This window comes from Tyto alba, unplaced genomic scaffold, assembly GCF_018691265.1.
Source record: "Tyto alba isolate M040663 unplaced genomic scaffold, T.alba_DEE_v4.0 Super-Scaffold_5, whole genome shotgun sequence".
Classification (NCBI taxonomy): domain Eukaryota; kingdom Metazoa; phylum Chordata; class Aves; order Strigiformes; family Tytonidae; genus Tyto; species Tyto alba.
The window spans coordinates 8,876,030-8,892,922 of NW_024881326.1; the positions used below are offsets into that span (position 1 = coordinate 8,876,030).

Genomic DNA, 16,893 nt, shown 5'->3' on the forward strand with positions numbered 1-16,893 from the left:
GCCAGAGGCAAAACTATTTTCATGCTTATTGTGGATGCTGACACCAGGAATAAAATTACCTACTGACAGACAATTAAAATGAAAACATTATTCTGGGATCAGACCTCAAGGTGCAAGAAGATGAAAAGAGCCTCCCTGTCTGATTTCATGCCAGGCCAAGCACAGTTGCAGATGGTGTCTTGCTACACTCTTGGGTACATTAGCCATCCATAAGAAGCTCAGGAGGTGTCAGGTGTTTGTGTTTCTAAACCAGTCGATCATGGAGATGTCTGCAAGATGAAACGGTGGGTAAAATGGTGAAGCAGTTACATATCCCTGAGAGTTAGAGTGCTGAAAAAGCGTGTGCCTGTGATGGCAGGTCTACACATGGTTTAGCATGTTAGCTCTTGGCATAGGAGCTGGAAATGTGGGCATGTTTTCTGGCTTACACACTGGTAACCATTCCAGGATGCAATGACCTTTTTTTGCTACCTCTAATAAACAATGTTTGGCTCCTCTCTGTTGAATGCTGTATTCATATCACAACTCACTTCTAGCCAGTTTACTCTGAGAATGAGTCTAATGGAATAATTTCTGTGTGTCTAGGCACCCCCCACACACACTAGATGATTTTGAACTGTTGGTTAATTGTACCAAATTCAAAATACACTAGGGATCTCAAGATAATTAAGTTTCATAAAGTAGACAGCCAGGGAGAAGGGGGTCACTTTCCAAACACTCACTAGTTCACCTCTTAGAGCTTTGGATTCCCATCAACCATTCTTTACAGCCAGATATGGCAGTGCACAGGTTATCATCAGGTTTGAAGGACTATGTGAAGAAAATAAAGGAAATGTATAGGTGTGTGAGGAGATACAAAAAAACCCAAACAAAAACCACAAAAGCATACATAGTTAAAAAGTCAGAACAGCTATAAATGCCAGATCTGTAAGAAATCACTTCCACTGTTTGGGGAAAAACTGGTCAAGTAATACTTTAAAGATGAATTGTGAATCCAAGAGCAGATATCCTCTTGGAGTACTCATGTGTATGAACAGCATGAATTCAGTCTCTGAGTGGTTGGCTGCAAATAATTACAAATGCACAATTGTCCACAGAAATAGTGAAGCACCAACAAAACACTAATTTTCCAGGTAGGTTCAGAGCGTGGCCTGAAATTCATTGGTGTAAAAACTCATTTCCCTTTTCGGCAAGGGATTGGGTTCTCAGTCACTCAAGCAGTAAAATCCAGCCTGCTGCAGCCAAACATTTACAAGTATTTAGTTTAAATTTTTCTTTGGCTACTCTGTCACCCGCCACATGCTGCAGGAACTGCTGCTTTTGGCCTGAAAAGGCCAGTTGTAGGCTAATCTGCTTTACATGGCCTGTCCTGTGTTGGGAGTGGGTGCTGCAGGAGGCTGCTATGGTACCAGAAGGCTCCTTGATCTGACTGACACAGTAAAGCAAAGATATGGGACTAATAATGATATTTGGCACTTTTATAGTCCTAGCTGCTCAAAGTACTTTATTAGTGTTAACCAATTACCCCTCAAACTATCTCTGTGGAAGGGGGACTATCTCAATTTTATGGGTAGGTAAACTGAGGTGCACAGCTTGTCTGGGACACTAGCAGCCTCTGATTTACAGTGACAAGCACACCACTGGGCTCAAAAGCCTCCCCAGACAAAGGGAAGGGCTCTGCAGAGCAGCAAAGGAGTATCCCATGGCAATCAGCTGTGCAAACCCACCCAACCACGCTCCCAGCTCTCTACTACCAAAGAGACACCGTTACATTTCTGCATGTTCTGGTTTGAGCGCAGGCTCTGGGGGAGGTGATCGTGCTATAGGATTTGGGGAAAGGTCATCCCTGTGCAGAGGGGTCACTTGAGGCTGGAAGTGAAGTCCTAGCCCTGAAATCTATCTCCAGTGCACTTGTGTGCTCTCTCTCCCTCCCACTCCCTCTATCCTTCATTTCAGGTTCACCCCAGGCAATGTTACATTCCCAGCTTTGGCATCGTGGCCATGGCCAGTCTGGCATTCGTGTGGTAATGCTGCACCCTGCTACCCAGGGCAGCAACCGTGGCCCCAGACCACACGGGGGGGAGCTGTGCTGCACTGAGACTGAAACCAGGCTGCTCCCCACCCAAACACGTGTCCGTCATCCCCACTGCAAAGGGAACCTCCTGCTTCCTCCGGAGATGGATCAAAACTCAGATCTGTCCCTTTTCTCCTGATGTCCCCTGCCAGGTCTTCTTTCCCCTGCTAGCTGTCTGGGTACTTGCTGCCTCAGTATTAGTATACTACAGTTCATAAGCCAAAAACCTTAGCAGAGTAAAGATCTGGAGGTTTGAAGCAGCAGTAGGACACTCCACCTACTCTTCAAGATGCACAGGTGGCACTTTTAAAGAGTTTGTTGGCAGGAATATTGGCCAAGAAGAGTGAACCACTCAAGTTTTCGCCATGAGCCCAGCTCCTCTGGCAGGACGAGGTGTGCCACGTCCCAGAGCTGGGAATAAGGCTCTGAGTAAAGCAAAGAGCTTGCACAGAAGATAGGTGAAACCAATGGCTCATCCTCCCCTGCCTACCTGCTGGGCTGCATGCTCTCCTCGGCCGGAATGAGCCAACTGGCTCTTGAGGTTAGAAAATTAAGACATGGAGGGGCCTGACTCACAGTCCCATTTTGCCCACAACAGGCCATACAGAAACAACCAGCTTCTCCTCCCAGATCTGTAAAACAAAGTCCAAACTGGTGCACAGCTAACAACGGTAATACTCAACCCACTGGCTGTGAGATGTGGCTGCCGGTCCTGCTTAACCACACTTGAAAAATTCTACTGGTGTCTGCCTGCCTCATTAGGCACTTAAATATCTTTGGGATTTGAGTCCTGAGCCTTTTGTGCCTCACGGTCCCCCGCTGCTAATGGATATCATCAACTATCCTGAAAAGGGCACAGGAAAATATATATATTTATTAAAGATTGTGAGGCTCAAACAGGGGGTTAATGGGAACTGCTTAGGCAAATAGTGTAGCCAGCTAATAGGTGAAAAAGAATAATAATTTATGGGCTGAGAAGAGGAAAAGAACACAAGTCCTGGTCTGCCAGGTAATTCTGTTTCCCCGGCTGCCATACAAAGCCGGCAGGTCTGACAAGGAGCAGTCTGTAAACTTGAAACAAAGCATGTTTCTGCAGCTGGACGGAGTCAAGCACAGCTCTATGTTAGCAAAGAAAAAAAGAGATTTCACAACTTTATAGCTTTGGGCTCGTTTCCCTTCAGGGATTGAAAATAGGCCAGTCTTACCACCTCCTGCCACTGCCCCAGGTCTTGTCTGTCCCAGCCATTCATCAAACACAGCACAGCTCCAGAACATGAGACCAAGCAGGGTCACCACTCAGGTCCTTTTGCTCCTTGAAAAGGGATTAAGACAACATTAGAACAGTTAAAATGTCCTTTTTTGATAAAAATCCAACTCTGAGCTTAAAATGACATTTCTTTTTTCTTCTCCAACCAAATTATTTAAATCTCAGACATTAAATTACAGGATCATAAACCTTGATAAGGACAAAAACAACGCGATGCACAAAACCCAGGAGCTTCTCCCTTGTTTCTGGCTCTGACACATGTGAGACCAGCATCAGGGTTCAGCCGGACAGCAAAAGGCCCTTTCGGCTGTGAGGACAAATCATTGCTGTAGCTGTGGGTTGTTTTAATCGACACATACCTGTGATGCAACCCAGACCACTGTCATGCCAACCTCAAGAAAAAAAAAATCTCTACTTCCCGAGCTTAGGGGAGCAAAGAAACCAGGACCTATGTCCCCACCATGTGCATGGTCATGCATGCTTGGCTACACAGACAGCACACAGCCCAACTGCAACACACACACAGCCCAACGCAAACAGCCCAACACCAACACAGAGAGCCCAATGCAAACAGCCCAACGCACACAGCCCGACACCAGCGCACACCGACCAACGCAGACAGCGCGGGCCCTTGTGAGGCAAATGGCTGCCTCAGGCAGAGCGAGGATGAAAGCCAAGTCCCAGACCTGCCACGTAATGGGAAATGGATCAAGACATGTATAAAACAGCGTATTTGTTCTGCGCAGTGCTGCAAAACCATCGAGTGAGCAGGGAAGGAGCAAAGAAAATGGCTGTGATTAACTACAGCTCTACTGGTTTCAGCCCGGCTGCTTTAATAAGGCGCCTTTCCCCAGTTTTATGCAGGATTGTACACAGGAGGCCTCTTGACCAGCCAGAGTCTTAAGTTCTCAGTAACTCCTGCAGCTGCCAACTAGTACTTGTGTTTTAGCTTGCCCAGGAGAGACCCTTATTGGTATTTAAAACAATTTAAAACACCTCACTCTCTTCCAGACTTTTTTTTTTTTTTTTTTTTTTTTTCTAATTTGCTATATCTGCAGCAGGGAATAGAAGGTGAAACAGGCATTAATTTGGCATCAAGCACCAAAACCTGAGCTCAGCCTGAATAGATGGCCGGGCAGATGTGCCAGGGTCAAGTGTCCCCTGGGAGCATGTGCCACCTGCCCCTCAGCGCAGACGGGCGGCAGAGCCGGCGCAGCGGCCGGCCGCTCGCCCTCCCGCCTCCCCTGGCCCCTGCCAGCCCTGCAGCTGGGCGCTGGCGTGGAGCGGGTCCTCTCCCAGGGCCGCCCTGCACGTCCCCGACGCCTCTCCCACAGCGCGGGGCCGTCAGGGCAGGACTGCGAGGCAAGTGCCAGCCTCTCGCCAGGTGCTCGCTCCCGCTCCCAGAGTGGTGTAAATCAGGGGTTATCCTGCTGCAGGCAGTGGAATAACTCCTGATTTACAACATCCTACACGAGAGGAGAACTTGACCTTACACTTCAACAGCAGTGCAGCTTCCTTTGTTGAAAGCTTCTTAAGAAAGACATGTAATCAATCCTGGAGAGCCACCGAGCAGCAGAGCTCAGGTTCTGCGTAAGTCAGGGCTAGGCTTCCCAGGGAAATTGCCTGATCCAGGCTCCCATGACATCTGTCCCTAGGCACTCCCTGCATGCTTTCTGATAGGTGTTTTTCTGTTTTGCCTTAGTCAAAAATGGGGTGCTTTAGATTAATACAGTCCACAAAGAGAATTTTTTTGTAGTAAGTCCAACTTACCTATGCTACTAACCTTTCATACAGACAGGCTTTTAGTTAGCTCAGGTCTTTGGAAATTCTGGACTTTATAGGCACTTGATGTTATTTTAGAATCCAAGAGGAAAAAGCTTACTGCCTTGCCTCTGCTTTCATGGCCATAATTATGAGGGCAGTCTGGTGATGTAACTTGTTTGGGAAACAAATGATAGCTTTCAACAGCGAGTGCTGTCAGACACTTCATTCCTTGTAACTATTTTAGAAAACCAAATTCATTTTGCACTTCCACAGCACCAGATACTGCTCTTATTTATGCTTGTGTAAATCCCGTGCTATGAGACCTATTCCGTTTTTACACTGTGTGCAAGGCAGCAGAATTTGGCTCATGGTGTAATTTTACGTACACCTTGTGGTGTGATCTGCTAGTCCAGTGAATACAATGGGAGAACCATGCAGACATACTTAGTCTTCCTCACTAGCTCTAACTAGTCACCTTAGTGGTAGGGACTGTGAAAGAGAAGGCAGGATCAGACGCTGGGCATTTTCACACCTTAACAGAGAAGAAAAAGGGAAGGCAAAGTACAAAGGTATTTTCTGTAGAACAAAACAGACGATTTTTTGTGATAGAGGCATTATCTGTTATAGCCTGACACCAACCAGAACTCAGAACTGCAGCGCTAGTGCTCTGGTTGCTGAAATGTTTCCCCGCAGTCATCACGCCTTCACCCTGCACATCCCTGCACTTTGTGCTCCAGTCCGAGCTACAACCCAGGCAGAGCACTGGCCATTGCAGTTACGTGCTACCCTCCCAAAAGGTATGTTTAGGAATCAGAAGTTACAAATACAACCAGAGACAGCAAGATGATAATAATAATACTTAGTCCTGTTCTTCTAAGCTTCATATATTCCTGACTCCTCACAGCACCTCTGTGGCAAGGAAGGATCATCATTCCCTCTTGAGACGTGAGGAACTACAGTATGGAGGGGTGAAAAGCTCTACCAGCTCAAAAGCTAGACAAAAAACAGAGCGAAAACAAATGGGTACACAGCACAGGTACAAGATAAACTGCTTCGCGTGAATTTTGTGGGAAACAGCTTTTGAAGACTTCCCCCCGCAGCGTTTGTAACCCAAATCCTGCAGAACTGAAAAGCTGAAAGGTGCATTGACACAAACAAAATGAAGAATGAAAAGAGGGCATTTTTGTTATTTTTATTAATATCCTAAAGACGAGTGTGTGGGCAGTAGCCTTCTCTGCCATCTGTGACTGCTGTGCTGCTGGCCCGGAGGGGGTGAGGTGCTGCTGGCTCCCAGACCTGTGGTCAGACCCGCTGCTCCATAAAGCAGCGAGGCCCGGCCGCAGCCAGCACTGCTCCCTGGCAGGACACAGCTCACGACAGAAAAGCTGCTGAAATGGTGCCAGTTTTCACAGCCAAACAAACTCACCTTTGTCCTCGCCACAGACATACTCACAGGCATTTCTCCCCCTCTCTACTGTCTGGAGGCGAGTCGGCATTTCTGTCTCATTCAGACACTTGCTGAGTTTTACAGCCCGTTTTGGGCAATTGTTTGGTGGGGCTGATTTCCTTTGCTGGAAAAACTGGCTTCTTTCCTCCTCACCATGCTTTCCCACAAGTACGTGCCGTTCTCAAGGTGAAGCCAGTTAGGAGTCATTTCCCTTGGAGCCTCTTGCACCGCGAGGACCTGCCTTTGCCATCACGAAGCCTCACAGATCTCTGGCAAGGCCTGGGGTGGTTGTGCTTGGGAGAGGTCTCCTGCCCACCTGAGCACTGGTGGCAGAGCTTGTAGTTGACTGCTTTAAACTCTGACTGCCCCTCTCATTTTTGACTTCAGGAGCTGTTTTCTGCCATCCAGCTCTGGAGAAGCTTCTAGAAGGACACACTCCAGGGTGCCAAACTCCTCCCTGCAGCATGGACCAATTTGAGGGAGATTGCCCCCCAGGAGATTTCCTCAGGCTTGCCATGCCCACAGCATGCCTGGGACAAAGGGCAGCACCAACACGTCTTCTCCACCAGCCCTAGGAAGCTGGGGCGGTGTCTGGCTCTGTTTAATTTTAGCTACAGATTCTATTTGTGCATTTATTTAAGATTGCTAAAATTTTCCTGTTCCTTCCTACCCTTCCTCCTGGCCTCACCTCCCCCAGGGCAGGTACCAGCTCTACCGTCAGACAATTCCTGTGTCAAAGGAGTGACATGCTGTTCCTGCCACCGCCCTCACAGGCATCACAGAATGAGCAAGGGGGGACTGTGCCGCAGCCTCCGAGCCCTCCTCACTGCCTCACACCGGGCATGGCTGTTTTCTGATGGGCCAGCTGGTACGGGCATTTAGAAACAAGAACTGTTACTTAAATAAACATTGTGCTATGTAAAGAAAAACTCAACAGAGATTAATTTCATGTTTACCTATAATTGCACTGGAAAAGGAGAGTGGGCCTAAGAAATCCCACCTTACAATAAAATTAAAGCCTGCTTCAATTCTTCATCTAGCCCATTTCTTTTACTAACAGCACACACACATTTGTACAGGTTATTAGATTGGCATTGTAGCATCCTGGACAAATCAAATTAATTCAAATATCTGCAGATACAAAACGCTGTGGCTGAGAAATGAGCACGTAAAGTATATGCAGTTTTCCCCTGGCAGTTTATTATGGTATGAAGAAAAAAAAAACATTCTGTGCTTGAAGCTGACGTTATATTACAAATGTATTGCGAAGTATGACGTGACTATTAAAATATGATTACACAAAGTATGAACATTTTAAGAAGTTTACAGTACGGTGAATCTTTTATAAACAGACTCTTAAATATACATAGGACAATAGTAGCTGACAGAAAAACATCAAAAATTAACTATTAATGTTTATAGACTTTTCCCCTGAAAAAAGTCTCACATTAAAACAGAAATTATGAAAAGCCTTAAAACCAGGAACAAATCACCTGTACACTACAAATATACATGGCAGAGGCGTGCAAACCAGAGCTGCCTTTCGGCGGCAGGGTACAGTTGCCAGGGAGGCTCGGCAGCGTCTGCCCCGCGGCGTCACCCAGCGCGGGGTGCACACGCGCTGGGCCGCAGCAGTAGCACGCAAGCACACTCTCGCTGTCGGACAACGTTGTCGGGGTCGAATCGACCTACCGGAGTGTATCAAGTCGAGAACGTGCCCGGGTTCTTGCAAACGGATCTCTGCGGGCAGATCCCTGGCGGCACTGGGAGCCCAGGTGGGACCCACACACCAGCACTGGGCTGCGAGACTGAGCTACGAGGGAATCAGCAGCTCCTTTGATGGATTTTGGTTTTTTAAATGCAACTTTTAAATCTTTCCTCTTGCTATGGGAGAACAGATGCCACATTTGATTTCTGCTTAGTCTGGTTGCAATGACACCCCTAGTTCATGTGTTAAGTTATGTCAAAAACATAAGTATTTTATGCTGTAATACACAGTATTACTGAAACTAACAATATTATTTGCATATTTATAACAAGGTATAATGAAATCCCTATAATAAAACCAAAAGGTATGCTATAGATTTATTTACAAACAGTCCAGCAAAGAAGTATAAATACTTCCACATTTAAGGTTTAGGAAAACATAATTTACAAAATATTCAAATATATACAGTCATCTGAAAAACTGCCAATATTAAACTTTGATGCAGGCAAAGAATTGGCTGAGTCTATTCATTCTGTACTAAAAGAGGCGGCGGCTTTCACGGGTTGTCTGTTATGTTCAAAAGCCATACATATGTTATATACAACGAGACTGCTTCTCTCCGAGCTAAACATGTCCGGAGCTTTGAGCATGCTGTCCCAAAATGTCGTCTATCATTGTCAGATTGTTCAACCACTCTTCGTCGTTGCTGCTGCTGTTCTTCATGAGGGAGTCGAGGAAGTCAGTGTCACTGCAGTTCGCGGGCATGATCGAATTGCTGTGCTGGGACACAAAGTCATACTGCGGCAGCTCGGCAGCAGCGCTCATCCTGTTGAAGGCGTCGGGCGGCTGGCCCGTGGAAGGGTAGCTGGGCGGGCCAAGGCCCGAGGCAGGATTGAGCTGGTTAAAACTGGACACTCCTTGCGGCATTGATTTCATAACATTCATAGCTGGCAACGGTCCTCTGGTTAAATTGTGTCTCAAGTTCTGATTACTCATTGAACTCAAGCCCTGGCCAGACTGCCCCATGCTCAGTTTTTGCATCTGTCTGACCTGGACGCCGGGAGCGATCTGGTTGGGCGGCACTACAGCCTGCTGCGAGAACTGCTGACCCGGTGCACTTGGTCTCACGTTCTGTTTGGAGAAGAGAGTGTTACTGGAGAACTGCTGCATGCTGGTATCTATTTGGCTTTGATTTGGCATTCTTGGCACAGCGGTCGGCGTCCACATCTGGGCAGATGAGTTGGGGTAGACGTTAGGGATCCTTGGCATACTCGGCTGCCTCAAGTGTTGCTGAGTTGCAGAGTGATTTGCTAAGGAAGCAGAACTGAAGCCTGCCATCGGCATTCCCGGCCGCACAGCAGAGTGGCTGTGTGCTGTTTGGCACCCCGAGTTCATGCCCAGTGAGTTCTGGCTTGGCCGCAGTGGGACACTGAAGTCAGAATTAGGTGGAAAAATCCCCTGCTGCTTGCCAGGGTTGTGTGGAATCATCACCATCGTCCCACTGCTCTGGCTGGCGGTGGCAGGGGCCATGCCAGAGCCCAAGGTGCTCTGGAGCATGGCTGGGTTAGATGGCAGCATGCGGTGGTTGGGCGGAGGAGCTGGCATCACTTGGCTGCAGTCGGCAGGAATGGGCTGCTGCACGGCTGCGTACAAAGGGACACGTTAGCTGGTGAGCACACGTTCACCCTGGAAACATGGCAGAGCCTGAAAAGCCTGCTGCTCCATCCTTCTCTTTCATTACATGGGCCTCTCCTCTGTGTTCTTTGTAACATAATTATTAATGGATTGATAAGGAAATGGGTGAATCTCATGATATGTGATAAAATGCGAAATGCTTTTATTTCAGGACAGAGGATCATTAAGCGTCCTGTATTTAATCAGAGCCCAGGCTCCTCGAAGCTTTTTATAGTGCACTGTTTCCCTCCTTACCTTGAAACTGATTGATCTGCTGAGCCGCAAACAAGCTCCTCTGCTCAGATGTTACTCCCAGCATATTTTGTCTCTGCTTTTCCTGGAAAACAAGGGGCATATTAATCAAGTTACAGTCTCTTGACAAGCAAAAATAGCAGCTGACACTTGAAGTGTAGCCACTTAACAACCTCTCCCTTACACACACACACCCCTCTGATGAGATTCAGCCCAGACAGTTCATTTCAGACCGGATCTTAATTGTTCCCATGCCCCTTCTTGCAAAGGTGTCCTGACAACAGCCCAGTATTAGGAAGCGCAGCCTTCAGCAAACGCTGTGCAGGCAGCCCAAGGGGAGCTGGATGAACATGGAGACCCTCGTGTTCACCAGCTTATGAGTAAAGTGCAGCACAGCCGGAGGCTGTAGGAATCCTGGTGTTTCCCCTGTGCCTCTTGTGCTGACTATTTGGATGTGTTCTATGAAGTGCCAGATGCGGGGACAAAAGGTGTCCAAAAGTCTATTAATGAACAGAATCTGTAGCAGCATTGCAGGGACATGCTGACAAACAGGAGACTGCTGGTGGCCATTACCCTGTCCGGAGGATGGCCTCGCTCATGTGTACCATCACCTTTTTGTGCTGGCTGCCACTTCTAACCAGAACACAGCAGTTAACCACGGGACACCAGGGATCCTTAGCAGGTACTGCCTGAGAAAGACATTGCTGGCTTCCTCCAAGTGACCCATTTTGCATCTCCCACTATTGAGCCCCAGAACCCACCACTGCACTCGCACCGCTGCTGGGGACGGCGGCTGTGACCTGGGGAGCTCTCCATCAACAGTGGAAGCTGAGGCCTCACGCCTGCTGTGTTAGAGCAGCACAGGTAAGCTTGAAGCCGACTGGTGACAAGGAGACAGGGTTGGTTTTGAAAGGGAGTTTGATCAGTGAGCAGGACAGTACTTTGTTGAGGGTTTTACTGAGCTACTCTTCTCATGTCATTTCCCATCCAAAGAAATGAGCCTTCTTGACCCAAATCCAGCAGGATGCTCAGAAAGCCAGAGGCACATGTTCAGTGCTGCCTCACCCAACTCATCTGTGGGAGTCTCCCATCCCTGCTCCTTCACACAGCATGTTACAAACCTCATACAGGGACTTCTGTTGCTAGAGTCCAGCCAAGTCTAGGAGAAAATGGAGCCTAACATCCGCTCTGGTAAATCTCCAGGGAACCAGGAAGGCAAGCAGGGGGAACATCTCTCCTGGGGCTGACTCACTCTCCAAGCCTCCCTTCTCTGCATCTTCCCTCCCAACTCTGTGGCTGACCAAGGATGACGGCAATGATATGGAGGTGACTGAATCCTTCCCTTGCATGCAAGTGGGCAGATCTGCACTCAGACTTGCTGAGCAGCACTTGGCCTTGGCCTCTCTTGGGCATGACATCCTGGACTCACCACAGCCCTAGTCTGACTCAACCCAGCAATTCCAGGTTCAATTCTTAGTGTTTGCTGACTGGCGATTTCGCCATTCCAGTTATTCCTGTCCTTCCCAGTGAGGGGGACAGCACAGCAACCCACAGAGGCACTCGGCATCGTACCTGCATCAGCTGTCTTTTCATTATTTGCTGCTTCAGTAAATGGTTCCTCATCGTGTACCCATTCACTGTGGCGGGTGCCGGCACAGAGCCTCCGCTTGGGATGGAGCCCGGCTCCTGAAGTCTGGCAACAATTCCAGGATTTTGATCCTGCCAAGAAAGATGAAAAAAGAAAATTAATCTCATCAGGGAGATAACAACAGAAGCCCTTACCGTCTCTGCTGATGCCCTCTCCCTGGTCTTTGGCTGTACCAAGGCCAAAACACCTTGTAAATTCACATGGACCTGCAGGTCATGGTGAGGACAATGAGGGGCAGGGGACTGTTCTGATTTCTGAGGAGCAGCACAGGAAGAGGTGAGAAAAGCAAAAGGTTAATCCAAAATTCTTTGTGACTAGCCCAAGGCTATGGGACTGATTCACTACCATTACTGGAGTCACATGGCTGCCTGGCTGGCAGAAGGGATGTGAGTAAAGCGTCACATTTCCCACCAGTTCCCCAACTGTTACACTGAAAGACATAAGGAAAGAAAAGTTGCATCAGGGTAGGATTTGGCAACTGAACATAAAGAAGAAGCCTGCAGTAAAAGTAAACAGCAAATTAAAGGCAAAAGAGGGGAAAAGGTGCCATTAGACCAGGGACCCAGAAAGATGAGGAAGACATGGGCCTGGGATTGAAGTGGTTTTTGTGGGTTCCATGATCAGACTAACAAGGAGAGCAAACTGTGAAAGGAGAAGAGAGCATGCAAAAATGCAGGGCCAGGTCGTGACTGGGCACAAATCAGTAATGCACTGGGCCTGATTCCTGGCTGGTGCGAACTTGCCTCGCTGTAAGTCCCCAGTGAAAGATCTGAATTGATTTTCACCAGCTGAGGACTTGCCTCTAAAGAAAGAACATTGTGGAGAGAAGAGAAAAAAAATTCACAAGAACACTATGAAGACACAACACAAAAGGGAAAAAGAATTTTAAAAGTACTGAAGTCTAAACATCTTATGAGTTGGCAGGTAGTCAGAGAAATACAAGAAAAAAATGAGGGAAGAAGTCAAGGCCTCACTGAGGACAAGGGAAGTGATTCTGGAAGTGCTGTACCCCGGCACAGTAGTACCAGTGTATTCCCCTTTCTCCATTTTCACATCCAGCTTCTGTATTATTTATGATGTTTTGTTATTATTGGCAGGGACAAGTATGTATATTATATTCAGCATCCTTAGCTGGGCCATGCTTCCTTTGTTTTCAGAATGGAAGCCCACATCCTTTGTTTGAGAATCAATGTTATCAGGAGATAAGCAAGAAGAAAATGGTTGCTGCCTTTTGACATCTGACAATTAGAAGCATGCTCAGATGGGGAAAACAGGATACGAGCCATGTTTGAGAGTGGCCAGAAGAAAGCCTTGGAAGGCATCTGTCACCAGGCAGGCTTCTCAGGCCTGGGGCACCTTTCCACAGTAGCTTCACCATGAAGAATCACCCAGCTCCTTCCAAGATATTCTTTGTAAGAGCGATTACCAAGGAGGTCACTGAAATTACTCATTTTTATGGTGCCTCCTTTTGTTGTAGCACTTCGGTCTATTATGCAAGAGCACAATTGATGAAATGTAAATGCCTGCTAGATAATTTACTAAAAGACACAAACCTGCAGCTCATCACTGCTCTCATTATCATTCCTATTCATGGGCAGTCTCATAAGACTAGACTTTATTATTGGTGCTTTGCTTACAATTCTGCTGGACATCTCTCCTCCTCCCCCTTCCCTCCTACCCATTTTACTCCCTCTCTCCCACAGAAAAATAGGGAGGGGAGTAAAAAAGTAAGTATGATTTACTACAGATGTAAATATGAAAGTTCATGTAAAGCTAGCACTCTGCTTTCATGTCAGACAGGATTCTGCAGCCATAGTTAAGCTTTGAATAATGCAGATTGCCTCTAGGGGAATATTTGAAAGTGGAGAGATTCAGTTTGTGTACTCTGCACATGAAAGACACTGAAATGTTCATACCACCAAAATCCCTGCCATCTATCCAATTTCCTCCAAACTTGTCTTGTTGCGTGCAGAGGGTCTGTGCTTACTGAAGCAAATGAGTTTAGAGCAAGGACAATCATTCTGATGTCTTGCTCAGGGCTATTGCATTAACAAGTCATAATATTAAAGTCTCTTTTCCTAATCATGTCCACCACATTCTAATTTCTCCTAAACATTATCAAGAAAATAATGTTGATTTTTCCATGTTATTAATGGTAAAGAAGTGTAAATCACATTACTAATTGCGGCTCTTGTGCTGTGGCAGTAGAACAGCTTAATTATATGGGATTTTCTGCAGGCACCCTATAGCAATAATGACAATCAGTGAAGTTCATTTGCAAATACACAGAATGGGTCGCTGAGTTTTTCAGAGCAAAGTTGTATAACACTTAATTAGCCAGTAAAGAAACAATCTATAGATATAAATTTTGCTTTGGGGGAAATTAGGACAAAATAGCATACATGAGAAGACAAGGAATGAGTTCAAAATCTTGCCTTCTACAGTTCACATTTAGGTTAAGCCAAAAAAGAAAGAGGAAAAAAAAAAAAAAAAAGAAAAAAGTTCTCTCTTTTCACCACTAGTGGGAACTACTGTATTCCCTTACAATAAAAAATAACTATTTAAACGTCATGACTAAGAATAGATCTGGTGTAGTCTAAAGGACACTGCTATCTGTACCAAAGGTTAATGAACTTTAAACATTTTTCCTTTTCATCACTCCCCAAGAAAAATCACTTTCCTTTCCATAGTAAAGCCAAGCCAAACAAGCCATAATCTTGTCTATAGTTTGGACTATGCCATTTTAAAATCCAGGAAGACAGCAAAGAGAGAAAGATTCTAGTGTCAAAGTTGGGAACGATGGAAGCGGGTGTTCACATGCAAAGGGTCGTGTGGCTGAGCCAGCTGTAAGCTACACTGGATGGTACAGAAGGCTACGGGGGATTCTGATTCTTCAACTTCTAAAAAACTGTGTTTGCCTGTAGGTATCGGGGTTTTTTTGCCATTTTTCCCTCCAAAAACTCATATTAAAACATCAAATGGGCAGAATTCCTAATCAAACGGCATGCCACACAGACCTGGAATTGGAGAGCATGTGTTGGAGAGCATGTGTTTCTGTTGCTAGGCAAACTGCCGCACAGCAGGGCCGGAGCTCCTGCCACACTCCCCACGCTCTCCAATGTGGCAGTTTCTGTTCACAAAGGCACCGGGGCTAACTTAACGGTTTTGACTTAGTATCTCATGCGCTAGTTTTGAGAGCAAGGAGAAAAGAATCAGGTTCCAGGTTTGCAGGAAGGTATACTGTTCGTGTCAGTATTCTGCTGCTGACTGCAACCGTAGGAGCCGTTGCACAGCCCAGTGAAACCAGTCCCTCCCAGCCGCCCAGCCGGTGCACAATGGCAGGCTGTTCAGGCTGGGCAAACGCATCTGCAGATTACTGCGTCCAATTGTAGTGAGCGTGGGTCTGGTCCAACAAAATAGTCAGGCAGCCACTTAATGGAAAGTGTGTGAACAGTCCCACTGAGACCTACCACGTATGTTTATGAATCTACATCCTTCTAAAAATCCACTGATGAGCTCAACCTGCCCAGCCCCATCATCTGATTACATATAAGATGCACAACTGCAGTAAATAAGCACAGAGATGAATTGTTCTGTGTGAACGTGGTTGATAAACTCCAGTCCTCAGCACTTAGTTATATATCCAGTAATCACTTTGTGGCTTCACTTAAGCGAGAATGAAGAAATTTATGGCCTCTAATTCCTCTGAATCCTCATTAACAAACAGTCCAAAAAGAATTTAAAAGCAAGACTTTCTGAGGATCTGAGCTAGAGCTTTAATTGCTCTTTGTCAAATTATGTAAAAATCCCTCTAATCTTTAATAAAGAGCATTCATTGTTTTTTAGGACTATGTGAAAACACTAAACTCATTTATCATTATTAAAGTTTCCCATCTGCTCTTACGGTGTAACTCCAAAGAATGTAACAAAGAAATGTACATGTTAAATTGTATTGACTTAAGCCCAGAGCTATTGGAGATGTACAATTTATTTCAGCGAGGGCATGAAGGGGACTGCAGGCTGCTAGACAGAGTCATTTGTCCAACACTGAAAAGACAGTTATCTGCACCAAAATGGCTCTTGGAAAGGCGCATTTGCTTTATAAGAAATAAGCTGCCAGGTGAGACCATTCAGCATTATGTTACAGACCCAGACAATAAAACTAAGCCATGAATTTCAATAGTTAACAGATGGACTAATTAAAGACTGAATTCTTTGTGGTTCTAACAGATAACCAGGTCACAGCAAGGTTACCGAGAGAGACACAGGCAGCTTTGCAAATTTCAGTAGATATTTGCAGAGTTGGGGAAGAACTGCACATCCTAACTGAAAGTGTTAGCAGCAGTGGAAGAACAGAAACTTGTCTAATTAAAAATGTGTACAGTACCTGCATTTAAAATGTTTATTCCATTTCCAACAACACTGCTGATTTGAGAAATATTCCCTCTGCTTTCAATGGGGTATCCAGCTGAATCCAGTAATTATAGAGCTTAAAACAGAAGGGTTGTTGGGATGATCCACAGCACCCCAGCATGAAAGGAAAAGACTAAAGGAAATGGTTCACTCAGGGTAGATTTTTGCTGTAAATACGACAAAGGGACAAACTGCTTTTTCTACCAAGTTGGGTTTTTTTTTTTGGTAACAAAAGATAATATAGCTTGAAGTATTTACTGAGACATCACACAGTAAACAAACAAACAAACAAACAAAAAAAAACAAACAAACAAAAAAACAACACAAAAAAACACCCTAAAAAACAGAGAGGAAAAACATGGCTACAGGACTTGACAGGAGCCTGTGCTACTGCCCCGCTCTGCGGCCCTGGCTGCTCGGACGGGGGACACTGGGTGGATCAGTATTCACAGCAGGGACAGCTATTCTCTAGGGGTGGGGTGAAGTTTCATTAACCGAGTTTTGTTCTGTATTTTAAGAACATCTGTTACATATGGAGAGTTCTGTACTCTGCTGAGGAAATGCAAATACTAGTTTCAAACTAATGCCTCTGCATTTCCCTGTGCTCCCGCCTGCCTGCCAGTGCATCGTCTCCAGTCGAGTAGGT

General features: G+C 46.1%; 1 protein-coding gene across 3 annotated transcripts in view; it reads right to left on the reverse strand.

Annotated features, from left to right (window-relative positions):
* Positions 1 to 7,730: 7,730 nt before the first annotated feature.
* The window catches only part of MAMLD1 (mastermind like domain containing 1), a 226,049-nt gene continuing 216,886 nt past the window's right edge, over positions 7,731 to 16,893 (reverse strand). For all 3 annotated transcript variants that reach the window (XM_032996076.2, XM_042807384.1, XM_042807383.1), the window contains 3 exons: positions 11,759 to 11,905; positions 10,190 to 10,271; positions 7,731 to 9,903 (listed from right to left, as the gene is read on the reverse strand). In XM_032996076.2, coding sequence (XP_032851967.1) covers positions 8,885 to 9,903; positions 10,190 to 10,271; positions 11,759 to 11,905 — 1,248 coding nt within the window. In that variant the 3' untranslated portion in view covers positions 7,731 to 8,884. The remainder of the gene's footprint in view (positions 9,904 to 10,189; positions 10,272 to 11,758; positions 11,906 to 16,893) is intronic.